This window comes from Scophthalmus maximus, chromosome 15 (genome assembly GCF_022379125.1).
Source record: "Scophthalmus maximus strain ysfricsl-2021 chromosome 15, ASM2237912v1, whole genome shotgun sequence".
Classification (NCBI taxonomy): domain Eukaryota; kingdom Metazoa; phylum Chordata; class Actinopteri; order Pleuronectiformes; family Scophthalmidae; genus Scophthalmus; species Scophthalmus maximus.
The window spans coordinates 11556784-11584777 of NC_061529.1; the positions used below are offsets into that span (position 1 = coordinate 11556784).

General features: G+C 42.9%; 1 protein-coding gene across 1 annotated transcript; it reads right to left on the reverse strand.

Annotated features, from left to right (window-relative positions):
* Positions 1-17: 17 nt before the first annotated feature.
* Positions 18-27992, reverse strand: itpk1b (inositol-tetrakisphosphate 1-kinase b). The gene is made up of 11 exons (XM_035609360.2): positions 27726-27992; positions 27087-27226; positions 23027-23051; positions 15579-15704; positions 11798-11915; positions 5636-5734; positions 5453-5493; positions 5005-5170; positions 3716-3783; positions 3452-3614; positions 18-2630 (listed from the first exon to the last, which is right to left on the reverse strand). The coding sequence occupies exons 2-11, from the start codon at positions 27179-27181 to the stop codon at positions 2311-2313; spliced, it is 1221 nt and encodes a 406-aa protein (XP_035465253.1). The 5' UTR covers positions 27182-27226; positions 27726-27992; the 3' UTR covers positions 18-2310.
* Positions 27993-27994: the final 2 nt, after the last annotated feature.

Consider the following 27994-nt stretch of genomic DNA (forward strand, 5'->3'; position numbering starts at 1 on the left):
AAGACAACACAGCCAGACAAGGTTTCATATGTTTATTTTTCCCCCCTCGGTTTTGGCCATTTAATTAAAAAAAGGTCACAAAATTGTGGATTCCTCAATTACAGAACTGATACAAAACAACATACTGTACGGATGTAAGCCTCGGCATATATACACGTACTGTACAAGACACCCAAGAAGTAAACATTCAGGTGGTGATCGGGAGCAGGATGAGACGTCTGTTTGCAGAAATAATCAAGGATAGGATTAACCATAACTACGATTTATTTCCCACTTAGCACACTTAGGAACACAAGGTAGAACACGGCATAGTGGTGTACGGGGACATCAGCCTTTCCAATCTGAACGGGAACGCACCCTCTACTTCGCCGCCATTTCTTGGTGATGAAACACCCGAGACCAGAGGAAAGGGATGTGAAACTTCCCCCTGAACCTGTGGCAATACCTCAACAGTTTGAATCTTGGTATACACTCAAATCATGGGGGAATTCAAACAGGACACTTGACTGTTATCTCACAAGATGAGGCCTCACCAATCTCCAGAAATGTCACTGGTGATCTGTTGACCCAGAGAGATGCTGGTGCAGGGACACTTATTATTTATGATCACGAGCGCGAGGACTGTCAGTTCTCCTAGGATACCAATGGGAAAGAAATGAAACAGCGAGGAGGAGCTCTCTGGGACAAGAGAAGAGGAAGCAGGAATCTACACACTGAAGGATGACGGCTGCTCCCACTAGATGCTAGAGGGAGGCGACGGCATCACCCGCGAGCTCCTCTCCTCCGTCCCTTTGACGAGCAGATCCAGCACTTTACTATTCTTACTAGTAAAATCTCTCCACTGTTTGTTCAGAAACATCACATGCTTTCATTTAATTTATATAAAACATTTTTCCCCCCCATAAAATCTCAATAAAATAAAGTTGCTCTTAGTAGATGTAAGGACATAGATATTAACAAAGTTGAAGTTAAAAAAAAAAAGAAAATCTCACAGTGAACACTGGGAACAAGAGCTGGACCTCCCACCACTTCCCCCTCCAAATGATTTCAACACGAGACACAAATACAGCAGCTGGGACAGAAGACATGTCGGAGTGTGAACCGACTGGACTTAGGGATTCATTGAAGTGGACTTTGTAGTAAGTGCTGTTGGACTGTGATTAAAATTGAGTCAAAGCTGAACAATTTCCGCAAGTATTTGATTTGAACTTTGCTGGAGTAATTGATTTCCTAAAAGCGGATGAGAAGTGACGGCAGGACCGTCGATAGGTCGAGCAGTTTGCTCAGTTTTACAGATAAAGGCGCTGACGACGCGATGCCAAAGCGTGAGGCGATGTGAGACATCTCACAAGATCCCACTGGAATTTGGAAGAAATCATGGAATATATCAACAAAACAAGAAGGAATGTGACGCTCGTCTCCGGGCACCGGAGCGACTCAGACTGGGACACAGAACAAGGACGTTGTTTGTTTGATGGACACCGAACACCTACGATCGGACGTACAGTAAAACCCAATGATGACAATCATTAAAAAATATATATATATATCTTGGTCACGCAGAATTGGAGATTGAGTTTTTCTTTTCAACCATTATAAATAATGTTTTATGAAGGAGTGCAAGTCTCCACACTTCAAAGTAAATTTGATGGCACTGTGAAAAGGTTAATGGCTTAACTGTTTCTTCAGTCAAACAAAACCTGTCATTCGTATTCAGACTCATCGTGTTCTCTGACGTCAGGATCTGTAAGTGTTCAAATGCCCGGTCACCTCTTCCTGCCCTCACTTGGTGCAGAGGGGTCAGCGTGTGTTGACCAGAACAAAAAAACACGTCACTGGCATGGCCCGTCGCAGCGTGAGTGTACCGGGTTGTGTGTGTGTGTGTGTTTGTGTGTGTGAGTGTGAGTGTCTACACGTGAGACACCAGGGATCATACATTGCACATTTTAGTGGCACATCCTGATTCGGCCATTTTCCCATTAGCTACCTCATCTGGACCCTTTTCATTACGGAGAACTCAAACGAGAGAGAGAGAGAGAAACACAAAACGCAGGAGTTCCCAAAAGTTCACATTACAGTACTGTTAAGTCTCGTTAGACCAAACGAAAAATACTAAAAAAAAGGCAGAGAGAAAAAGGTTTACAGCCAATAACCATCATTTGCAATAACTATATAGGAAAAAAGGTTTGTTGTTTGATTAGATATATTATCATCATTAACATCATAATTATTATGATTATTATTCATTATTATTGTCACCATTGTCATCCGTTTGTCTGTTTAGGGATCAAACGGAGTGGGGTGGGTCAGTCACTGGGAGGAAGCCTTGGTAGCTATCGTGGAGACACAGTGCTGCTGGAAGTTAGGGGACATGGCTGAGTTGCAGCCCAGTCTCTGGCGCGCGCCCTTCAGGCCTCCGTCGCCCTCTACAATCCAGGGGCTGCCGCTGGCATCTTTACCAAGCATGCCGCAGCAGCCGGGGGCCGGCGCAACTGCGCTGGGTACCGTGGTGCTCACCGGCAGGCCTTTGGGCTGCTCGCCGGTGGGGGCGAAGTCGGGGCTGTGGCTCTGGAGCACGCTGCTGATGTGGTTCAGGAGGTCGTTGAAAAACTCTGGGACGCCCTCATAACCTGGAAACGTGTATTTAGACAAACTGTAAAAAAATCAGCTACTGACTGATCAGAATAATAAATACAGAGAATTTCACTCTAACTGTTTACACTGTAGAACTGCTCCATGTAAACAGCCTGATTAATGACGGAGGACGTCTCCCCCTTCACCATACAGCATGTTGACGACATCAGAGTTTACATTTATACACAAAGTGGGCAGATTTGTGAAGTTACATTAACTTTTCAGATGCTTTGTTTCAACTTACTAAAGCTATTTTCAGACATGAACTCTGGAAAAATTTAGGTCTGGACAATTTCCGTAGTTTGCTGTTGAGAGGAGATGGTTCGGACACGTTCACGACGGCAGGAAAAATTTACCGAACACACTCACTGTATTTCCATATAATTTTCTCATGTATTCTAACATGGGCTCACTAACAATTTTACTAGGGTGCTGGCAGAAAAAGTTTCAGAAAACTCGGACTCTTGAAAGCAGTGATTTTGGCTTATAGGTCTTAAACCTCTGTATTTACACGAGGGATCCAGTTTTAATTTCCTTATTCATTCAGTTACACACAAGTCCAACAATGACATTTAGTCAATTGGTCATATTGTGTGGTTATTGGCAGTAAATGGATCCTCCGTGTTAACACAGTGATGTGTGGATCTGATGGAGAAACGGGTCAGGATCACTGAGGAGACATCACTCACTCCCACTCTGTTTTTAGACAGAGAACCAGGTCACCACAGAAAGAAGCCCGTGTTCCACTGAATGTGCGAGACAATATGAACATGACGACGAACACGAACCAGCTCCGCGGAGAAGAGGCTGCACCTACCAGGGAATGCATTAATGTCGATGACGGCGTGTTGGGCCGTTTGGTTGTTGATAATGACGTCGATGCCAAACAGGGACACGCCCAGCGCCTCCCGCAAGGACCTAGACAGCTCTCTGATGACATCGTCACTGGGTGGCTGGGACACTCCCTCTACGTTCTCTCTCTGGGATAAAAAGGATAAAAAAAAGTTTTTTAAGCATATGGGCGACCAAACTCCTTATAAGATGAAGTGGGATTATGGATCAGGGAAGTTTTTGGATGTACCGAGTTCAAGTCTGAGGATGACTCCGGCTTGGAAACATTGTGGCTGTTGAAGAAAATGGCTTTCCTGTCTGAAAAGGAAACAGAGCAACAAAAAGAAAAGGTGAAGCAGAGTTTTCATTTCCCATCTGAGGCAGTAGGTGGCAGCAAAGCTCAGTAGGTTACATCGGGCCTGAATTCATATCTTTATTTATTGATTTCGACACTTGGTGTAAAGGAACAAAAACCAAAACACTAAACCGCCCGGGTGTGAAGTCCATGAACCTTTAAACCTTTCAGTCATAACTGTATCACGCTGAGCTTTCGCCAGAGAACTAAACAACACCTAACTTGTTTGCCTCGGGAGAGGGATTTCTTTGAAGCAGCAATAAATGTGACAGGATGGTTTGCTTAACTTATTGTCCCCCCCCTTTTTTTGTTCTTTGTTATCGTTGTAATGATTAACATTAAGAGAGTGTTACAGTGAGGGAAGAGGGTTGGGCAGTTGACGGAACAAATAAATTCCATCACTGTCCAAATAAATATGGCCCTCGGCTGGTAGAGGGTCGTGGTAATGAAGTGTTGGGCAGATGGAGTCTTTCATGCCCAGACTGTGAGAGAAGCACGAGGAGAGAGGGGCTGGACGGGACAGACTCTCACCTCACACTTTTATGTTTAAGCTCTTTCCATAACACAAACCGCTGCCTCTCTTCAGCGTCACACCCCAACTCATTCATCCATCCTCTCCTCCACTGTTGGCAAACAAGACACGACGTATGGCTCCGCGGCCGCCGAGCACAATGACGTGAACTCTGTGCAGGTGTATGGCTGTGGTAAGTTGCTTTGTGTGTTTGACAAGGGCCGAGCCGGTGGAAGCAATTTTTCTCCTCTCTGCACTGTTACACAAAGTTGACGACCACGCTGATGTTGAAACTGGTTTGCATGAGGGCCTCTTGCTTTATCACATGCAAATACCGGAGTCATTTGTGTGAGGGGACAACCCTGTATTCAAAGTCACATCGCGGGTACGGCTCATGACAGTTTTATGGAGAAACTCCCCCCCAAAACAGCACCTCTTGTTTATTTTCAACAGCACGTGCCAATAGGGCAAACATCGACTGCACTCTGCTGCGCCCCTTAAAAGGGTGAAGAGGTCCAATCACAGGGACTATAAAGCCATTTTATTAGAGCTTTTATTGGGTGATTCGAAGAGGCTGTGCAACTTGTGCAGTCTGGCCTGTGCGACTGTTTTTGCAGGCCTTGGACTTCCCTACCCGTCTCTTCCTCTGCCACTCTGTCTCCTGTCTCCTCACCTGCTGGCCCAGCAGGGAAGTTCATCAGCGAAGGTCTCTCCACCACAGTGTAGGAGTCTCCCACCACAAACACCTTGTAGAGCACCGCGTTGTGGTTGATGAAGCTCTGGATCACACACGGAGGCTTTACGTCCTTCAGGTCGTCTTCACTGAAGATGATGGCCATCTGTGGGCAAGGAGGACACAGTGAATGCAACACAAAGTCTGGTTAAAAGCTAACTAGACTAAAGGCTTGTGAGAATGGAGGAATGAAGACTGTTTGGCCGGGCTGACGGGGGTATCGATTTGAGCTGACACACAGAGATATACATGAGGTACAGCACTTTATCTGGCTGTGGTGTTTGAACTGGATTTAAATGATAATTCTGCGATAGGACAGGAGTGTTACTGCGTACACAAAGCAAACTGCGGAGGGTGCGAATGACCTGTGAGCCCTGTGGTCTCTTACCTCGTGGGAGTTGGTGCCGTGAGCCACCCGTGTTTTGCAAACTGGGGGGAGAAAATGAAGGCGGAGGAGAAACAAAAAGAGACTTAACAAGATTAACTGACATGATCACAATGCTATATAGAGGCTTGACAATCTGTCAGGACTCCTCAGTATCTATGATTTGATTGAGTCAGAGATACTTACTGAAGGGGAATGTGAGTCCCTGCCTCCTGATCTGCTCCAGCACATCTGGGCTGCACTCAGTGTTCAAGACCATGAATGGAGGAGAGCAAATCCTCTTATCTAATAGAAAAAAATGGGAAGCAGAAACAACAGAAGGGGGATTGATGAGTTATGAGATGTGAATAATGCACCAAAGGTCTTGAAAAAGTTCAACAGAAAGAGTAATGACCAAGAACAAGCTATTAAAGCGTGGCCTTTCAGAGAAACACCACACACGTGGGCTGCACTACTTCCCAGAGCCTAATGTGCCATCTTCAAACTGCAGGATTTGTTCGACTACTTAATTTTCTTTTGATCATCTGATCAGTTCCATCAATGCAATGTATAACCAACTAATTTGTGAGCAAACTTTATGTATTAGGATCCGTGTCAAAAAACAAAAACAATCTCTGGTTTTTCAGCACTGAATCTGTTCTTAGTTTATCGTCAGTCATCGCTCTGTGCTGAACAGCTGTGGTGGATAGTGACTTGATGTTCATGCCTGTCAATAACAGTTAAAGCAATACACACAGGTTGTTGTTTTTTAGCTCCTCCTTAAAAAGCAGCACTTGAAGCTAGTCTTTCTATTACCACCATCTCACACACTCACACACACACACACACACACACACACACACACACACACACACACACACACACACACACACACACACACACACACACACACACACACACACACACACACACACACACACACACACACACACACACACACACACACACACACACACACACACACACACACACACAGTCCTATTTATACTCCATCCCTGTGGCAGATTTAGGCAACAAACACATCAGAGGCTCAGAGGAGCAAATTCCTCTTATAAACAAATAAAGAAGAAAGCTGCCAGGCCTCCCACACAACACACACAAAATGCTGAAAAACAGGAAGAAACAGTCTCATGAGGACAAACCAGCAGAGGACGTGAGCGTCAGACACATAACCTGACTGGATGACGGGTGTGACTCCGAGTTCACTCGTCGCTCAACATCATATAAAACAGGTACGACTGCACAGAGAGAGCCGGCCCAACTGAACACAGGTGAAACCACTCGGCCTCCTCCTCACCTGTTTCCGACACGTCTCACATCATATTAGTTAGACTACGTCGCGTTTTTATCGTCACATGCTGTCGCGACAGGTCGGTCAGTTCCGATAAGACTGAGACACAACAAACATCCTGCAGCAGCAGCACCGTCACACGACGTATCAGGGCTCAGGACGCATCTATATTAATGCTCTGCCTCCTGTAATTTCCCCCTCCACAATAGCCACACACGGGTGATAAGGGAGCTGGTCGGAGATATCGCCAAAGGAAATCAGCGAGGGGGCCAAACCAAGAGCTGGTAAATTGCTAATGACAAAAACACAATAGAAACACGCCGGCCTTTGTGTGCTGTGGGCCTCAGCAGTGACGGGGCTCTCTGCTCCCGCTAATGCTGAGGTCAGGAGAATCTCATTTGCCTACACCAAGCTCAGTTGCGGAGAGTGCTGCTGAACTCTGTGTGTCCATGGGTCCCCCCAGACTTCTACAGCTCCCACAGCAGACAGACAGAGTCCAGATACACACCAGGACTTTTTGGAGAAAGAAAGTAATGCATGTGTGAGGCGGAGATTTAGTGACAAGAGGACTGCATATGAGACACGTAATTAAAGGATGATTCCAGTTTATTGTTAGAGCTTTGGCCATAATTCCCTTTTGTAATATCCTTTTTTTTTGGTACTTTATATCTTTTTGCTTTTATTTACACTATGTGCACCAACCAGGGATAGAACTCATGGTGTTTTGTACAATACAATATTAAGGCTTTCTTTTTCTATTTCTCTTATAATAGAGCTTGAATAATTTTGTTTCTTCTACAATTAAGTGGCACCTATTCTGTTAACCATAAAAGCTCATATTTGAGTAGTTGAATAGTAGTGTCAGAGATTCCAACTTGAACAGCTTTGTGTATCTTTGAGTTTAGTTATCATTTTTAGAGATAATCTATGTAGAACCCTGTAACTAGAACCCTACACTTGTAATTTAAAAATAAAAATAAATAAATACATTTTATTTATCGTGCACTTTTCATCAAAAGACCTCAAAGGGCTAAAAATTTAAAAATAAAAATAAATAAATAAATTTTATTTATAGTGCCCTTTTCATCAAAAGACCTCAAAGGGCTACAGGTTAAAAGCAGTTTTGTTAAAAATAATGTTGTTTTTTTTAAACATCAACAATTTACACCTCACTCTGTTCTAACTTTGTTTCTTTTCTATTTTTCATGTGAATGTATAAATTATATTACAATACACAATTATGTGCATTATCTCCTTTTATTATTAAACTGTGCATCACTTTTACTGCTAAGCAAAGTGGTTGATTTAATTTGGCTCATCTTCTGATTTACAATATTTATAAACAGTCAATGTTTCCATAACTCAGTAATGAATAACTACAATTATTTAAAAAAGACCTTGGGCATAATAACCTTGAATAATTCTTCAAGTCCACATCGAGATGTGTTCTTTTAACAAACCTTCGTTGCCTCATGATCCATGTTCGCGCCACTGCAGCTGAACATGTGCTTTGACCACTAAGTACAAAACTAATTTCCTCATAGGAACACTTGTTTTTACTCAGAGGAATTCATCTGCATCGCTGAACCAGGCCAAAACGGATCTAACATGGTTGAATTTGTCTTTTTTTTGCAGTTACGTGACAGACGAGCATAAAATACGTATTTCCTCTTTCACAGGCAGATACTTGGTCTGTGCTCTATAACCTTTGCCTGTGCAGCTGGGTCCGTTCCAGCGTTGGCTCGGTAACCAGTCAGTTTTGGGAGCGGGAAGCCTGGAGGGTTACCCATCAGTCATCGCTGCTACAACCAAGTTCATGCCGATGTTATTTTACCAGGACAGGAATAGCAGCATAATGTCTTTCAGAAAACAGTCTGGCAGGATAAATATCCCCATTGCGTCACTGAGTTCCCAAAGACTGATTGCGCTACATTTTGTCAAACAAAAACCATCAAAAGACCTAAACCCTGTCCGACGGAAAACATTTCCAGTTCCAAGTTAAGGATTTATAATAAAGAGGCCGGGAATGTTGGATAAGGTCGTGTGGCCAAGTTTGTAATAGTGTGCATGCTTGGCTGTCGTTGATGCTTCGCGGATAAAGGGGGTGGAGGGGAGGGAGAGGAGGATCAATCTCTTGCTCTGTCTAAACACTGCATGTTCACAGCGGACCCGGCAGTGCCGAGGACGATGCTTCCGATGAGATGCTTTTTAAATGTCATTATCCAGTTACACTGCTTTTTTATGTTCCTCTTCTTCTTGTATCTAATTGGGACGTTCGCTGGATTTCCTCATCTGTCCACGCTGTTACATCATAATCATGCATCCAAAATAAATTATCTCCAATTTACAGGCAGCGACTGATAATGTGCCTGAGAATGAACAAGGAAGAAATTCATCAACTGGCATGTTCGAAAAGCTAAGATTCAGTTCGTATCATCCCTCTCGAGGCAATGTAGGTGCATAGAACAGCAGAAAGCCGGGGTACATTAAGCTTCATATAATTTAGCGTTGTTTAGGTGGAAGGCTGGACTCTCCTGTTGCTATTTAGAGCTTGTTTCCTAGAAACCCCAGCATCCTCTTGTGCTGATCTCTCAGCCTCCCTCCGAGGCAAAGCAGCAGGATTTTCAATATTTTAAATTGAACTCTAAACAAAGTTATGCCCTGAGAGTAATGCCATTCTCGATACCGCACTGTAAGAGGCTTACCCTCCAATTACAATTATTTCGAAGGGGAAAAATTTGATTGTTTACTTGCAAAAAGTAAATCCCACACTCCTTTGATGAGATATCCATCATCTAATGAGTACAGTTGTAGCCGACAGGTAGGAAATCTCTTAGCTGATCGGTCAATGGACCTGGATGAGTGTTTGGATCCTTAAGGGTTTCGCTTTGTTGCCTTTCTCATGTTACAAAAGTGATCAAATATTGATCATTTTCATAAACGGGACAAAGGTGAGGATTATTTCTAGCATAACGAGTTCAAGACAGGCTGCTTAACGTCCAAATGCTTCAGGAAGGTTTCAGTTTGATCCGGCAGATTGTGCTTGTATTTAGGAGAATTCTTTTTATCTCGAGGACTCCGCTTAAGACTCAGAGGCAGGCGGTTTTATAGAAGAGTTGACTTGACAACGGTTTCTGTCTACAAAAACAGTCAGATATCAAAACTCGTGTATACACAGGAACCACTGGGCTCCACTAAGTAACATAAACAGGTACCTTGCTCTGGCTCACAAAGGAAACAAAAAACCAAGTTGGACAACAGAGCAAAGGGCTCCACAAAGCACAACTGAGAATCTGTTACACTGATCCATTAGTGCTCCCGCGGCCCCTGTCTGGCTTTTTTCTATTAAACATAACATCACGATGAGCTAATTTTCGTGCTTCAGTTTATATCATTTTAAACAATTCCAAGCAGAACAAGCTTAATGTTCTGTGACCTGGGGCCAGTTGACACTAAGACACCACTCGAGTGATAAAGCAACGCTCACTTGTCCAGAGAGAGCAGCACACCTCAAGTGCTTCCTCCTATTCAGTACTATTCTGAGTCATGGCGACTGTGAGGCACGGCAGCCTCTCAGTGGCCTTTTAGCACCGCGTTGCCTTGGCAGCTGCTCTGTGACTCCATGGTCTCTGCTGATAAGGAGGAGGAAGTGCCTAAGAAAGCAAGGTGGACTTATCCACACTCTCACAGTAACCTCGATTTTACTCTCACCATTACCCAGTTCATGTAGTCCCTCTTTTTTCATCTTTGGGCACAGCGTTTTTCCTATAATCGTGGCGGTATGGTCTAGGATTATAATGGCTTACACACTATGCCCGTGTCTAAACTGACTGCGATTGTCAAGGAGGTTTGGTGTGTAGGGCTAAGTGCACTTGCATTAATGGGAGAAGAGTGGAGGGGGAAAAAGCTTCCAATAAATGCAACAAACGAGGCCGTCCTCTTCTTCAAACCAAGTACACACAGCCACCGTGTCTGTTTGGATAAAAAATATGTCTTCTTGTGCCTGTATTTTTAGAAACCACAGACACTGCCGACACGCAGAAACGCCTCTCATCCATTGCACCGCAGACATTCACAGGGTGAAGTATTACTTAAACGGTTTACGTTCCCCTGCCATGTATGGGGGGGAAAGGAAATGTGGATGAGTCACAGGTATGTTTACAGTGTGTGGGTAAGGACTGTGCTCCTGTCGTCACTGCAATTCTCTGCCACGGGCCAAAAATACACTGTCCGCTGATTCGTTTTATGGGCTCAGCGACGGGGGAACGTGTTGCTGGACCGACTTAAATGCAAACACCGATCCATCAGTGAGAAAAGGCACAGAGCTGAGTTCATCCGGGGTTCAAACAGGTGGAAATGGAGCGGTCCTTTTGACACGTGAAAGGGGGGAGGAATTAGGATATCAGCATAGCGCTCGGCCGGCAGGAATTAAACATCGGCTCGGAAGCATCAAGTAACATAATTTAATTGAGAGAGGGTCATATTTTAACCATGTGTCCCCTCTGGAAGTGAAGAGGAAACGCAGAGATCCACCAGTTCAACTCTATCCTCTTCATAACATTAGACAGATTAAGTAAGGTAGAAATCTGTCTTTGTCTCGTGTCTTATTTTTTCTCTCTTTTACTGTGTGTTACCGTTATGTTTCAGACAACTTCTACTTTTACGTAAGACTGGGAGAAAAACAGATAAAGACACGAATGGTGTTTAACTGATTTGAACCCATGGGACACTATTTACTGACTCTATTCATGGAGTAAGGGTCTGACCACACTGCAAAATGACCAAGCAAAATATATTTCCAAGGCTCCGCGTGTGACATAATGATTACTCGAAAAGGACTGTTATTCAAACTGGTTTATTTTAAGGAAATGTACTGACTTTTAGTTCTCTAAATTCTATCAGCACGTCATAGCTGAGTGATTTGAGTTCATGTTTCAAATTTCCTCTTTCCATGAAATAAAAACTCAAACTGATCTCAGATTTTAATATGATTTAGTCGGGAGTTTCTCTACTATAAATGCTGGTGTGACTGAGCCACATTTGCCTGAACGTCTCACCTTGCATACAGCTCTCTATCCTGTGAATGAGCTGGTAGGACTTGCAGCGGTCCAGCAGAGTTCGGATGGCTGGAAGTGGATCCAGTACGATGGTCTCAGGGTGGGCATCAATGTAGTCCTGAAACACAGAGACGCCAGCATTTTGATAACTTTTTTATTTACTTAAAAATGTCATGATATGATAGCCGACATTAAGATGCAAGCATCAGCAAATCCTCAAACTGACAATTGTTAATCAATGATTAAAATTGTCAGATTAAAGGCAGTTATATAACACTAGACGTGTGTGTGTGTGTGTGTGTGTGTGTGTGTGTAAGACAAAAATTAGAAGTCAACAATTCTGATAAACAATAAATTATGTAAATCCTCATGGAAAGACAGAAAGATAGAAAATGGTAACATGTTATCAGAAGACATTTATCTTGGACTATGGAAAAATTCAATATTTTCATATTTTTTTTGACTCATCGAAAAAACAACAACTGAGTAATGAAAACAATAATTTGCTCCACTACATGAATATACTGTGATATATTCCCAAATGTGCAAAAAGTCAAACCACAGATTGAAACTGGGTTGGGCATTTAATTGTGATACTAAGAACACTAAGGAATTCATTATATCAATGAGTGTCCTCACAAAAACAGACGTACAAGTGTGTGTGTGAGAGAGAGAGAGAGAGCTAGATAGCATGAGATGTATGTCAGCGGATATGAGTAGGTTACATCACTACTTCTCTGCATGCCCGGCTGTCGGGTCAGCCTGAGGTTTCCTATTTTACATAACTCCTCTTCTCTCCTCTCTCTGTCCCTGCACAACCTCCTCTCGGCAGCTCTGCGTGCCTCTCCACATTTCCATCCCTGCTCTCTGTGCATTTCTCTGCCGACCGTTCCTTCTGAGCAATTTTTACTGACTCACAGATGCTGTCAGGTGGAGCTGGCTGGCCTGCATGTTACACAAACAGCCCGCCAGGTCCCATCACAGCTCTTCAAAAAAGCCCGGCTCCACTGTCATGAAGGTTTGCGTGAAATTAAACACGCAGTACAGACAGACATCAAACACACACGTAGAGTGGAAAAAATGCCCATTTGTGAACTGTCATACACAGGCATACTGATTCACAGTTGAGCGGTTATATAAGTCGAAATGCTGCCGCCAAAGAATAAATCCAAACTAATCTTCCAGGACTTTAGAGGAAAAGTCTGCTGATAAGGAATGTCACTCGCCGTTTACTGCAGTTTAAGACAGAAAGGAGGCGAGCAGGTGTTGAGAGAGGACGAGCCAGACCAATGTCAGCATGGGTGCAAGGGCTGCACATTTTCTGCTTTTTTTTTCAGGGCAGATCTGTTACCATAGGGAAAGTGGGTTTCCCAGAAAACATGGTCAGTTGAGAATCTAATGTTTGCCAATGGATGGACGCCATGTCTGTGCTGCCACAGGCATCAAGCCTGAAGTGGAAATTAATATATTTTAGCACAAGCAGATGGATGTGATTTACAACATCACTTTGAATCTCCTAAGATGTCGATCACATACAAGCTACTCCTACAACTGCAATTTTACCTCCAGTATATAATATACATATATTTCCAATACAATTTGCAGGTAGCAAACCATGTCACAGATTTTAACAAAAGACACAAAGGTCAACGAATTTATTTAGTTCCTTAAATCTCAGCCACCTACATACATTACTACAAATAATTCATCCATTAAAAAAAAAAAGCTACCATAATCATAATGGTGTAGATGATATGCTGTGCACATGGCTCACACCTCAGGCCACTGAATCACCAGAGTGCATCCCAGCCTGACAGTTTGTTTAAAACATGGAGCTGTTTTAGAGAGGAAGGCTTATTCCCTCCACCACACAAAAGGTTATTTATGATTCCGGCTACGTGATATTAAAGAGAAGCCAAAGCTTATATTTCTAATTGAAATGTAATCACAGCTGACAGCTGTGTTCAGGTATCTAGCCAGTGCTGAAGCTGTACAGACAAGACTGAGCCACAGAACTGAGGTTTTGATTCGGAGGCTCATATTTGATCCAACCGTCATCTGCGGCCACATGCTTTTGCTAAAAGGATGAAAACCATGTCAAACCTGAGAAAAGACAGTCAAGGGAGTTCTTGGTATTAATGCTTTACAGGGTGCCATCCTTTACAGATGTACTGTACACAAGCTGACTGGGAGGAGACCTTTGGTTAGCGTCAGCAGAGTGACTGGGTATTGAAGGAGTGGGAACAAAGGAGGTGTGTGCGATTCTTTAATCACTGGTAACCTGCATTGTTTAAGAAGACTGGGGGAATAAGAGCTGAAAACTTGCTCTTTTAATAATCATGACAGGACATGATACTGATTTTTTTTAAGATGGCAGACTACATGGTATCTTGTCTTCTGTGACAGCACAGCAATGAGTGTGCTTGTGCATAAAGTAGTATGAATGTGGCCTAAGGTGAGGCTGTGGTCAAAAAGCATGAGAAAACCTGCCTTTTTGGTTATTACACAATATTAGATGAGTAAGATGTTTGTGTGTGGGATTGCTTTCAGACATGCACTGAAGTCAGGACATTTGCGAACCCTCCGTCTTCTCACTAATGACTGAAAAAGTGGAACTGGAAATGTGGGGATTTTGGCATTTTTGGCATACCTCTTTGAGATTAATGAAACACTTTCACAGTTATAATCATATAAAATCCCTGTTGTCTTTAGAGTGTGCTGATCTGCACTTTACCAAATTAATTTATCTGGAGTGCTTTTTTTTTGTCACAGTGCCTTACAAGGCGTGTGCACTTGTTTGAAAATGGCTGCGTCTTCCATTAAAGATTCCAAATGCAGCCATGTGCTAATTTTGACCAAGTTCTGCTGTTTCAGTGATTGCTCCACATTGACATCCTGTTTGACGAACCTAATTGAGCAGTCAGAAACATGTTGACAGGATTGCGTGACGCTGATGCATGATTACAGCTCCTCTGAGTCAGAGAGAGATAAACTAACAGAGTGGGAGCCGGTGGGATAAAATGAATTTTATAATACCCATAGCACCTTTCTGAGATGTGCTCACAGTGCCACATTTGGAGCTGTGACCTGCTGTGCATGTGAGATTATTCTCACTCTAAGGACTCTGAAACTGTAAGAATTTTCAGTGACAGTGTTCGTGCTCGATGAGACACCACATGCTCAAATATAGCTGCTAATTTTCTTAATGTCCTGTAGTCATGGATCTTTGGCCTGTTTGTCTCATTCCTTCAACTGGGACGTTCTGTAAAAATATAAAAATATAAAACTCATCCATAAATGTTTATTAGCTATAGTAGTGACACGGCTGTGCTATAAACGATACCATGAAGAGTTTCTACTCTTACTCAATGTTCCATATCATGTGTGCTGAAAGAGACTGGGCCATATGATCTCTGAGTAATGCACTGTAGTGTGTTGTGTATGACAGGGCTGGGTGTCATTTGAAATTATTCTTTTTACACCACTATAATATATAGTATATAAAATAAAAATATTCATATGTTGGGCAACAAAAACGTTTTCTTTATCTATCGATAAAAAAACGAATTCTTTTTAGCTGAAAAATGCCATTCAATCTGCCATTCAAAAAGTCATTCAATCTTTACCTAAATGACAAAATCAAAAATTTTCATATAGTAACAATATAATAAATCTGACTAGACTTTAATACCAGCTTTTGGTAAACAAGTATTGAGGCTCAAGATCTTCTTCTGTTCTCAGATATAGTTCAGGGCTGCAATGGCAGACAAAAGTTGCATACCTGTACTCTTTGAACGAGCAGCACGGCCTGTGAATCGTTCTGGTCAGCCTCCAGGATGAGGTCAGTCAGTTTGTGGATGATGACATCCAGCGGACCCTGCTCCTCCAGAGGCTGGCTGAGATCCAGCTAAGGAGAGAAGACAACGAGCATGGAGTCAAGGGTTATGCCTCAAACAGGGCCGTCGTACACTCAGGTATTGATTCACCACGTTTAGAAAGGGCATACCTCAGCAATCATCCATAAAAGCTTTTTCTGTTCCAAAACTGCTAAGAGGTGATGGTTTGAAACTGAGTTGTTTCTGACTGCAATGCACTGCCTTTTGTTACTGACTGCTTTGAAAAAACTGCAGTGATTCATCACTGTAACACAAAAGATGCAAATGCTCAATATAAATCGGATTCTTAGTCATCGACAAACCGAATTTCCCCCCATTGGGATCAATAAAGGACAGTTAAATAAAACTGTGTCACTAGTTCAACTTTCATGGTTGTCTCTTGTCTATGAAAGTAAAACCAGAAACATGGCTGTGTACTACACACAAAAACAAAATTAGCCTTTTCTCACTAGTATGAAAGGTTTTTGACACCCAAAGCACTGTTGCCTGCAGTGAGTTACTAAAGCCATAAACTTTCCTTCTCTTTTTTTACATGTGACCTTTACGTGAATTGTTTCTGTTTTACCTACTGTTTATTCACACCGCTCATCTCATTTGCATGTTGAACATTGCAAAAGGGAAGTTAACCACATGTACTGATCTGCAACATTAGTACTTGTACATACACAATCTCAATGCCCAGTCAGAGATCTATGATGTATGGAAACCTGCTATCGCCATAAGTATTAACCTGATTCATGGCTGCACTTCAATCATAAACAACCAGTTTGACACCAGTTGAGATAAAAACAACTACAGTGCACACAGACTTTGCAATCATTTTATATCCTAAGTACATTTCATTGTGTCCCCAAATAGTTTATTCCAATTTTCTTAATCGTTTCCTGTTTCATGGGTTGCTTTTAATATTATTATGAAACAGTAAAGTAATTTCGGGAAGTCATTAATCTGCCATTGGCCTCCTCATTTATACTGCCAATCTGTCAATAGAAAAAAGGAATCTCTCTCTCCAACGATTCTCGAACATGGTTTGGTTACAAAACAAAATCTTCCTCTTTCATTTATAGCTGCAATTTAAGTGCAGCCCGAGTTTACATTGCATTTTTTTTGAATAACACCATCAGGATTTATTTCTGGTGTCATCAATTTTACTATAAGTCACAAACTATATCCCTATGGTCAGACATCACAAAGCATATTCAACAGCCCCTGAGAAAAAAATGCCACATTATCCGTCGCTTAAGGTTTACCGCAGCTCAAAGACTAACTACACTGGCCAAGTAGATGTCGTCAAACCAGCTCTACAGGGATGATGGGTCTTATGTGGGTCAACACATACAAACACACAAAAAAGTAAGAAGATTACTGGAGGCAGAGAAAGAGGAAAGATAAAGTCAGATTCTAAAGAGGCCTGTATTCTATCTGAATGTGTCCGGACTGTTGGAGTTGAGTAAGGTGTGTGTGTGTGGGTGAGAGAGGCAACTTTTAAAGTTCAAAGACTTAATAACTGACTAGTCCTTTGGGTTTTTGTGGAAGAATAAATTAATTATATTAACACAAGGCCAGAGAAATAATCAAAAAGCAAATTTGACTCCTTGAATGTGTAACATGAAAATATTTGACTAACTCAAAGAGACAGTCCAAATTAAACCATTTCAAACACAACTTCATTGTACTGAGAATCGGTTGCAGGGCTGCTGTTGCATAATGTTGCCTTACACCAACACATTAGCGAATCAACAGACGGGGATCATCTGATCATTACGGACAAAAGATCATTCAGAAACACCTGTGCAAATAAGGAAGAGCCAGGCAGGAGCACGCTGTCTCCGTGGTGTCCACACCACGCAATACAAGAGTGAATACACTTTAGTCACAAGGGTGTGGATCAATGCAAGAACTGTAAAACTGTACAGGGTTTCAGGTGGTTTAGGGTTGGCCGCAGTCAGTCCCATCGCATTCTGGTTAATGATACAGAGACATGTGACAGATAGATGACTAATTAGAGGAGGCTTGGCCTGAAAAGTCAGTTGTGCAGAGTTGTAAATGTGTCAGTCAGTCAATTTAGATAGCGTCTTCTTTACTCAGGTTGTGACAGAGTACAAAGGAATGGCGCACATTCTCATCTCAGTATCACACGGAACATGAGCCTTTGAATGTTAAGCAGGCATAACCTATACTACACAACATACAGTATTCAAATCAAGCCACATTCCCTAAAGAGCTCGTTATGTTCCGTCAACACAGCATTTTATTTCTTGGTCCATTTTAACACTGTTGGATCTGATTCTCCTCCCTGCTCCAATGCTCCTGCTTGTAGAAGCAGGCCCTGCAGCTCGACAGTAGTGTGCCAACATGAGCTGCAAAAATGTATGAAAGACAATGAGGCCAAACCTGTTCAGTGAAAAGAGAAGGTTTGTTTGAGTTGAGACATGAGCAGCATTTTTTTATGTATTGCTATGGGTGGGCATTAAAGCTGAAATCCTATATCATGGTAACTCCTTATTCATCCATATTGTGGTATTATTATGGGTGAGCAATAAAACAATAATAATGAATGCAATATAATTTTCTTTAAAAGCAATACAACAAATTTTCAATATGTATCATACAATGTTTACGCATTGCTCAAGAACTGTGTTCGTCACAATTAATTGTCTGGTTTCTTCAACTTTCACTCAGTCAGGAGAAAAACCTGAATTTAAACTTTGAAGAAACAATGCTTTGAAATATATTGTGATAATTGTCATGTGTCGATATTGACTGATAGAAACATTTTTAGCATGATAGAATTTTTGGCCATATAGCCCATACAAGGTACAAAAAGTTTTCTGGAAATCCAATTCAGAAATTGTCAATGTATAAAATAACCACAGGGGAGTTTCGGGAGTGGATTTATCCAAATATTTCACCACATCACAGTATAACGCGTATTGCAAAATCTCTTTCATACTAAATCATATCATCTATCCCAAATTATGTGTTTTTACAAAATCTGGCTAGTTTACAGCCTTTCTTCCAAAATGTGACTTAATTAGCAGAAGAAGCTGCTGCTGAAGACTGTTATAATACAGCTTTTATATCAAAAAGCCTTGTGGATAAAACGCAACAACCAGTTGGGATAGTCTGCAATTCATTTCAGGGAGACTACAGCACTAAAACTGATATATTAAATGAAGTCAAACTGTATGAGAACGATATAGCCCAGGTTAAAAAACAAACTGCGGAGGTTGTGTTGACTGCGTGTCTGAGCAGTCCAGCTGGTTTATCGGGAATTGTGTGTTTGAGGGACACACAGAGGTGTGAACATATGGCAGATTCATAAAACATATAAACATGCTGCTATGACCTTAATAGCACTGTGTTGGTAAGTCGACACTCGTAAAATGTGTTGTCACCTGTGGATAAACTATTAGTGGGTCTACAACACAAGCTGCTGTTAGCAGTGGTGGTGACAGGGCCTCAGCAGTGGCGTGAGGCACAGCGAGTCGCTAAAAACCGAGGCGCTCGCTCTTCCTTTTCTTTCTAGCCAGCAGTGGTGGTGTGACACAGCCGGGTGGACGGGAATTTCTCTGTACTCCACTGAGGCAAGGCTTTTAATCTCGTGCTTACACAACACAGAGGGCCTATCCACAGCCTGGCCCCTCAACAAAAACAGGACTCTACATCGTTAGGGTCAACACCCACTGGCAAAGACACATCGCAGGGGATGAAGCTCTCCTCTCCCTGTGCATCGACGGAGTGACCCTGCTTTCGAGCTCCCCCCACCCCCAAAAAACAAAAAACAGCAGTTACGTCACTGATGTGCTGCTAATGCTAAAAGCAGAAATGTCAGCTAATGTTTTTGCGAGTCCCTCTGGGACGGAGCGCTAGCAGTGGGCCATGGTCGTGATGGACAACACAGAAAACACGCTGGATCCTAGAGGGACAGGGAAGGTCAGGGCCAACATATTTTCAGCTTTGATGTAGCTTCACAGTGGGACCAAGCTGTACCCCTGGGAGAACGGTGATCTGAGCAAACAGCCAGGACAGAGCTCATAGCGTACTTCAGTTTTCAACAGAGCTCTGCTCTTCACAGCACATATTTGTCTGTGTCACTGCTTTTTCCTTTCGAGGGCTCGTCCTAGCTGCCCTCAGCTCGATCAAACCTCACCTAGCTTTTGCTATGTTGTTAGACTAACCCAGAGCCAGACGTGTGTGTGTGTGTGTGTGTGTGTGTGTAGAGTACAGACAGACGTGTGATGAATGATTTATTCTGTGTGCTGTGTGGCACTTAACACCCTAGTGTAAGAGAAACATGTCTCAGAGATGAACTGCGGCTGGTGGCCACACTACACATGAACTACGGAGATGATCAACACAAAGGTGAATCTCAAGCCAGAAACCATGTGGATGGTCAAACAAGGAGCTCCATAGGCTGATGAATGTTGTTACTGATGAACGCACTAATCTTTTGCTCCATCTAACTTGTGTGACTCATGGCCACCAAAGAGAATCTATTGTTTGTCAGCTTTCACAAACTCAATATGTGGGTGAGATACGGTAGCATGGCGAAATTACCTTTAAATTCCTAAGCATTTACCATATAATGAACATGGTAACTCAATAACTTTCCTCGGACAGCCCACTCACACAACGGAGATTTGCTGTGATGGCTTCTCTCTCTCTCTCCGAGCGAATATTGCACTTCCTCAAGGCCGAGCCTGGCGAGTTAATCTTATCTCGCTCTTTGATACAGACAGGCTAATATACAGAGCACTGGGAGGATGGCTTTCATCAGCTCAGGGCGAAGGGGTCAATAGTGATGAGCTTGTGCAAAATCACTCAGAAGAGTTAAGGGGATGTCAGGGGAGGGGGGGAATATAGAGAAGGTGAGAGTGATAATGAGCTACTTACTTACTTAAAAGAAAGACATTGAGCTGAAAGCTGCTTGAGGCTAAAGGAACAATAATATATAGTCCAACAAAAGAACCTTCGGTTCTTTTCCAGTTCTGTCAGTCCCGATGAATATAAATATATATCGTTTTCCCACACTAGAAATGGGAATAAAAAATTAACTCTCTGGGGCTGCCAGATTTAGCAAAGATCTGTTCACACACAATGAGATCATAACCATTGGCAACCCTCTCGAGGATTTACCCTTGCATGGCAAATACCACACCATTGCTTGGCGGAACCTCAGCGTAAAATGACCTATACATCCAATTTCCTACTAACAATTAATTTGCATTACTATCTAATCTGATGATTGTTTTCTTGATCAATCAATGAATAAGCTGTGTGGAAAATGCTGACGCCGTCAGACTGCTACTGTTGACTGACAAATCCATAGAGTTTAGTACTGCATAAGATAAGAAAAAGCCACAAATGTCCATATTTGATGAGCTAAAACTAGAGAATATGGCTTAATTTTCTGATCAACGTATCACCTCATTGTTTCAGCACTATTACACTGCTATCATTACAGTTAATCTGTGGTTACGACGGGTTACGACACACGACAATGAATAAGCAAATTAACTTTTTAATCATTCTGAAAAGACCATAAGTAATGGTTTAATCGGCCAGTAAAAAAAAGGCTAGGAACAATTTATCCTTGGATAGCCACAGTTGAGTTGTTATCAACCGGATCTGCTAGTATGTCAGACCACAGGGACAAGGTCAGGTGATTAAATTGGCTGCAAGAGATAAATCTGAAGCTTTAGTCCACTCCAGCTTTCTAGAGAAGGTTAAATACACTTGATATCCATGAAACAGCAACACTCCCACCAACCTTTATGATTATAAATACACAAACAAACAAAACACAGACATAATAAGCTGAATGCTTAGTCTGCAAAGAAACATATTCAAACATATTTCATTTGGATGATTAAGTCATTAAGGGTTAATGTAGCACCACTTCTGTGTGCTTCATTAGGTTGATGTGGCCATTTGTCATAGGATTTAGCATGATTGGGCAGAAAAATAAACTTCAGGAAATATATAGAAAAAGGCTATAAATGCATAATCTGTCATCAGAAATGTAATCACTGATTATGAAATAACAGTTTTTTGAAGAGTCTAAGTGCTGCTTTGCTCAGAATTCACAAGTGCAATAGGATAAGACAGCTTTGTACACAGACTTGTATAACAAGGCCAAAGCATTACAAAGGCTGCCATTATGTTCGCTTGTGATACAGTCATGACAGTACCATCGCCGAATGTGAACAGAAAAACACCTCTGGGTGTCTGAGTAAACTCAGCTTTCTCAATTGGCAGTGACATCCTGGTTAATTAAGACTTTATGCTGAATTGTTGGAGTAAAAGAAAAAAAAATCTCAGTCGACAACAGGTAGTCCCGGAAAAGGAGAAATTGGGGAAGGCTGGAGGGCCGTCCAAGTCCCTGGGTACCATTAGCCGAGGGTCTGTGAGGATTTGCTCTCTCCCAGGAGGGCCTGAATGTACAGTGGGAAACAAAGCCCTGCTTACTTTGGGACTATTCCCACGGCAAGGCTCTTTCTGGGTGTGCTGATAGCACAGCAAGAGGAAAATACTAACCTTAAAGCTAGGGGGAAAAAGAACCTCCCATGAAGACAAGAGATGGCATTAAAAAATAGAAAAGGTCAGGATAATTTCCTCTTCCACAGAAACCACTTTAACTGACAAGTAGTTATGGGGCCTGAGCTCCCATGACTTAGTAACAATTGTTACTATGCTGCCATTATGTGCCGTGTTTACTTAGCAAGTGGTATACTGTGCAGGCAAAATCCATTAATGACAGCAGGCTGCACATCCCTTGGGCTTTCATTTAGCTGAACATGAGACAGCACCCATCCTTCAGTAGAGTTAATTCAGTACTAGAGACGGATCATTCTTTTATTTCAGTCACATGGCATCTCAAAGTGACTGTAATTACTAGTGATATGTCGCTGCTCGCATTGATGCAATTGTAAATTCTGAAAATATGACTCTGGCCGTACGTAACTGATTGATAACAAACAGACAGACAACAGCCACTGCCCCGAGTAGATTCCTGTGACGTCCAACAGTTAACAGACCTTAGAGCAGGTGTTGAAATATTGTGTTGGGGTGAGTTGAATCCCAGCTTAACAATGTACATGGCCTAGGCTGGCAGACTGTGACTGATGACGCTCGGAGACTGTGAATCAACTGCAAGAGGTACTGTATTTAGGAGGTAAAAAAAATTCACTGAAATTTATAGTGGAAATCTGAAAAATGTACATGTAGTAAAATGGTGTGGTTTGACATCTAAAACAATAACGGCTCGTTTTTGTCGTGTGACAACAAAACCCTCCAAAAAGAATCAGACAAAGAAAAGTCGTCAACTTACCTGAACAACTTCTATTCCTCTTTTCCTGCAAAAGAAGACAAAAATAATGCTCATTAATTTGACCAACGTAGTCGCTCATAAATAGACATTGACAGGCACTGAGAGAACCAGTAAGATATTAGATGCAGGACATGTTATGTAAATGTATAACAGGTCAGGATGCCTGCTTGTCTCCGGACTGAAGCCTCAAAGACTTAAATTAATCTACAGACTACAATGGAAGAAATCCAATATAAATCTAAGTGATGCAAAAAATTCACAAATACATTCTTTCACATTATGTAATATAAGCTATGTAAAACATGGTTTTGCATCATTAACCCTCACTGGATTTAACCGGTTTACAATACAAACGTTACGCAAACTTATCATGTTGCTCATAATGTGAGCTGGCTGCTCACAACATTAGTAGGCTATCGTCATTACAGTTCAGTCCGTCAAAAAATAATTTTTAAATTACTGCTTTGGAACTAACTTCATGGAGGTACGTGTGTGTCAGACACAGTTGTTTTGCCATGGTAATGAATTTGATACAGAATGGTGTAATGTCATTGGTACTGGTACAGACCAACTCATTTCTTGAATCGTCAAATCCATATTAGAGCCACAATCTGCTAACACATGAGCCCATCTGCACCTGGACGTAAATGAAGAATGATCCTACATCATGCAGTAAATTTGTCTGATAGCAGGACGACACAATAAGATTATTGCAGGCATGATACCAAATCCCTCTCTAGAGCTGGAGAATATATTCCTTTTTTAAATGGCACATAAATATTTCAGATGAAAACTGGTTGCTTGGCAACCATCACAACCCCTTCAAGAGCGGAGTTGTCGGTAGAGGTGTAGTACAACACTTCACTGTCAACACGAAGAACCTCATGTTTCTACAAATCTGCCGAAGGCACAGCTGATGTTTAAACCTGCTGGATTTCTTAACCGAGAGAAAGAAAAACAAGTTCCCGACCGAAGAGTGGAAGAGAGACCATTAGCATAATTCTGGTGAAGCTAGCTTGTCAGAAAACCCAACAAGTAACACTTGAATGGACAAACACCGACTCCTAGTCGGAGGGAATTTACAATGAGAGCTAAATCAGTCCAGCACTACCACCAACCCAGCCTGTCCAGGGCAGGGTTTTTTGGGGGGAGGTTATAGCTCCATGGCAACAGCAGTGCAGCCATTCACTGCTTCACAACAATGTGGATATTTAATACTGCAGCTTGAGTGTTTCATGTGGTGTCAATGGGGCCTTTAGTTTCGTTCTACCTCAGACATGGAGATCGCCCACTCTCCTGTATTGTTACACAGCCGCAGAAAGAGAGGGATGAAGGAGAAAAGCCAACAGAGAAACAGGCCAAGGGTGAAAACTTTTTGAAAAAGCTTGACACAGGAAGATAAGAGGTGTAACACAAAAACTATGAAACCTTTTCATAATGATGAACTTTAGCAATGGCTTATAATCAATTTAATTAACTATAGTGACTTAGCATAGCTTTCTTATGGAAAACATCGGGCGAAGACAGGTAAGGCAGGCCAACCAGGTGAAGCAGATTTACCTGTTTGGGCTGTTAATTTGTTGCTATTTTTTCCCTACGTGTTAATAGATCTTGGAGTTTTACTCGTGACAGGTTTTAAATAATCCCTGTCTTCTATTCACTGCAGTTAATTGTGCAATCTGGGTGAAAGACGACATACTCAATAGCTCAAGGAAATCTCATCAGTGTTGTTGTCCCAGTGAGCAGTGGCCTTGCCTTGACAGAACGAAGTGACAATGTTTTCATATCATTCAATGACACCCTGGCCATCCCTTTTCAAGGGCACCGCACTTTTTTAAAATTGGGTATAATGTGAGTAAAGTAGGACGTCACAAAATGTCTGCGTGATCTTATGGGACAGGAACATGAATCCTAGTGGCTCTGACCAGCAGGAACCCCTGAAATCCAGCTGTACTAGACACTGGAGACATCGCGTGTCACACCGCTGACACGCGATGATAGAGAGATAAAACCTGCTCAGTCACTGTTGACGTAGGATACTGGCACATGGTTCATCTCTGATAATACAGTCAGACAAGTCCAAAACCTGCATGTATCCATCTGTAAAATAAAAATCAAGGTGTATAGAATTCAAAGATAGTGATATTGCTAAGGAAGCTATGACAGGTTAAAAACCTGCCTTAAGGTTCGGTGTGATGACAAATGGCAATCCCTGAGAGAGACCAAAGTTTACAAATGACTGACACACCCCGGCAGTGTCATGCTGACAAAATGAATGTTTGAAAAACAACAGCTAAAGGCTACCTACAGCAGCTTCACATTGTAAAGTTATCTTACTTCCATCTTTTGACCTTTGCTTTCCAACATGTTAAATGTGGGGAATGTGTCGGGAAAAAAATGTCCAAAACACCCCTAAAAATCGATGACGAGTTGAAGTGAGTGACTGGGGAAAAGCAGCCATGTGATGATGACTATGTACACAATGTGCTCACATTTACTTTGACGCTCTTTTTAAAAAAAGGTTCTCTCTTTGCATTTGTTATGTTTTTTTGGTAGTTGTAGAAAGGTTGTAAATGTGACCGAATCTTCCTGATCTTTCACAAACACCAACACTCAGGCCCCACCCGTCATATCAAACAGCCCACAGTGACTTGACGACTCTAAAAAGTTCTCTCCATCCTCCTCTCACACTGTAAGCTGCTGTGTTTTCAAGATAACTGCAGCCCTCATACAGCAGAGGCAGCTCTGCAATGTGGCTGTAGGAGAGGATAAGCCCTTCCCCAAGCCAATATACTGTTGATCAGCGACTGTGAATCATTGAGGGAGAGTTCACTTCTCCAGGAGTCATGTTAGCTAAAAAAGAAAAAAGAAAAGAAAAATCGGTGCCCTACTTTTTAACAGTTTACTCGACTGGAGATGGATAAGATGGAGTACTTGAACAAATCCCCGCTACAGTAAAAACACATGCTTGGACAAATGTGTGTTATGGCTCTGCATTTGAACAAATAAAGTCTATTTTGTTGTAGTTGCAAAGAAACAACGTCTCACATCTAGAGATAAATCCACAATGAACAATAACAATAACAATGAATGTAAGGTACAGCAACAGTCACAGATTTACTTTGAGGAATAAGAGCAAATCCTCTGTTTATACACGTTAACAACAACGTAGAGATTAGGGGTTTTCTTCTAGATAGACACACCTGCCATAAAGTTTCATGCTTCAGAACAATCAACTTTATAACAACACCTGTTTTAGCTGCCAGTCCTGTTACACATTCACCTTAAACCGTGATCAGCAGCGCTGCCTACACACATTCCCTCCTCGCACCATGTCTCAACAAGCGTCGACTCGAGACATAACAAACCAAACTCGAAGGTAAGGGCTCGACTACTTCGAGGGCTACCTTCCTCCGAGGTATTAATGAAATGTCTTTGGCGGCGAGGGAAAGAATCAGAGCAGCCACGGACCTTGTTAGCTTTTGTCAGAAAGGTTCTTTTTGCATGAATGCTTCAAACATAGTTATTCCTATCCATTTATGTTAGACACTGTCCTTTCTCAAAGTGTAAATATTGTTGTTTTTTGTCATGTGCTCTGTTACAAGCACCTATTGCACCTCTGTCCGTCCTGGGAGAGGGATCCCTCCCTTGCGTCTCTCCCTGAGGTGTCAGTGTCTTTCATTTCTCTCTTGGTAGTTTATCCTCGCTCTAGTCGAGGGTTATGGACAGACGACATCGCGCCTTGTACAAATTGTCAAACCCTATGAGGCAAATTGTGATTTGTGATTTTTGGGCTGTGCGAATGCAATTTGATTGATTGATATAACCTCAGAACAGACCCGAGCGGGGGCAGTCACTGATGACTGTGAGTATGACAGAGAAGGTTCTGATGAAAACTGCTAAAGGGCTTTTCCCTGTGAGGGGATCATCAGTCCTGCTCGTCACTGTGGGACAACACACCTTTACACTCACATGAATGTTTAACGTGTGGACGCAGGCCAGGCTGGTCTTTTTGTTAGGCTCTACGAACACACGTGGACTTGCACTGGGGGTCACATACCTGCACAGCTCCGCGAAGGCCTGGAAGTTCAGCTTCTTCATCTTCTTCTCGCTGAGCCAGTAGCCGACTCTCCGTCCTTTCAGGAAGGTCTGCATCTCGGCCGTGCTGCTGCTGCGGCGGCGGGTGACGGGGGACTCGACCTGAGCGGCGCCAAGAGGGACAAGGGTTGTTACGTTGACGACGCGAGTCACAGCCCGGCTGCCGCGAGGCGACCTCGCTCGAAGTTGAGCACACAGTTCGACACACGTCCCTCAGAGCACACACCGACGACCCGGGGCCTGGAGGCCCCCGCGGATAGCACGACACTGTTCCCCAACATCAGCACCGGCCGCCCACACACTTTGACCCCCCCCGGTCTTTGGTTTGTTGCTAACCTCCGCTGCTAACGTTAGCGGGCTAGCTGCGGACTGACAGTCTGCATAGCTAACCGACGGCATGCGATTGGGAGACGTAAGCTAGCTCGCCGCGAAGCTGGCCGGCGCGTCAAGTGTCATTTCTCTGCCCCGTGTCAAGCGAGTGAACGGCCGGCGGCTGCTGAGGGCTGCTCGGCAGAAAGAAGACGAAGCAACTGACATGACAACGAGCCGAGCTGGCGGCGAGACGCTGCGCGGCGGCGGCGGCGGCGGTGGGCTAACTCACCTGGTAGTTTTAGCGGAGTCACAGTTCCTCCCTCCCCCCTGGGTGTGTGTGTGTGTGTGTGTGTGTGTCCTCTTCTGAAACTAGCTCGGGTAGTTTCCCATTCTCGGCGCGTCCGGCGCAGGAGGACTCGAAGTTTTCGAGCGCGGTGACAGATGACAGGCGCGTTGAGAGGTGGCTGGTGTTTTCTCTCTCAGTGTCTGAGCTCCACTGGCGGCACACACCCAGGATCCCGGAGACTGGTGCTGCCTTCACGAGCCCCTCGGAAAGTA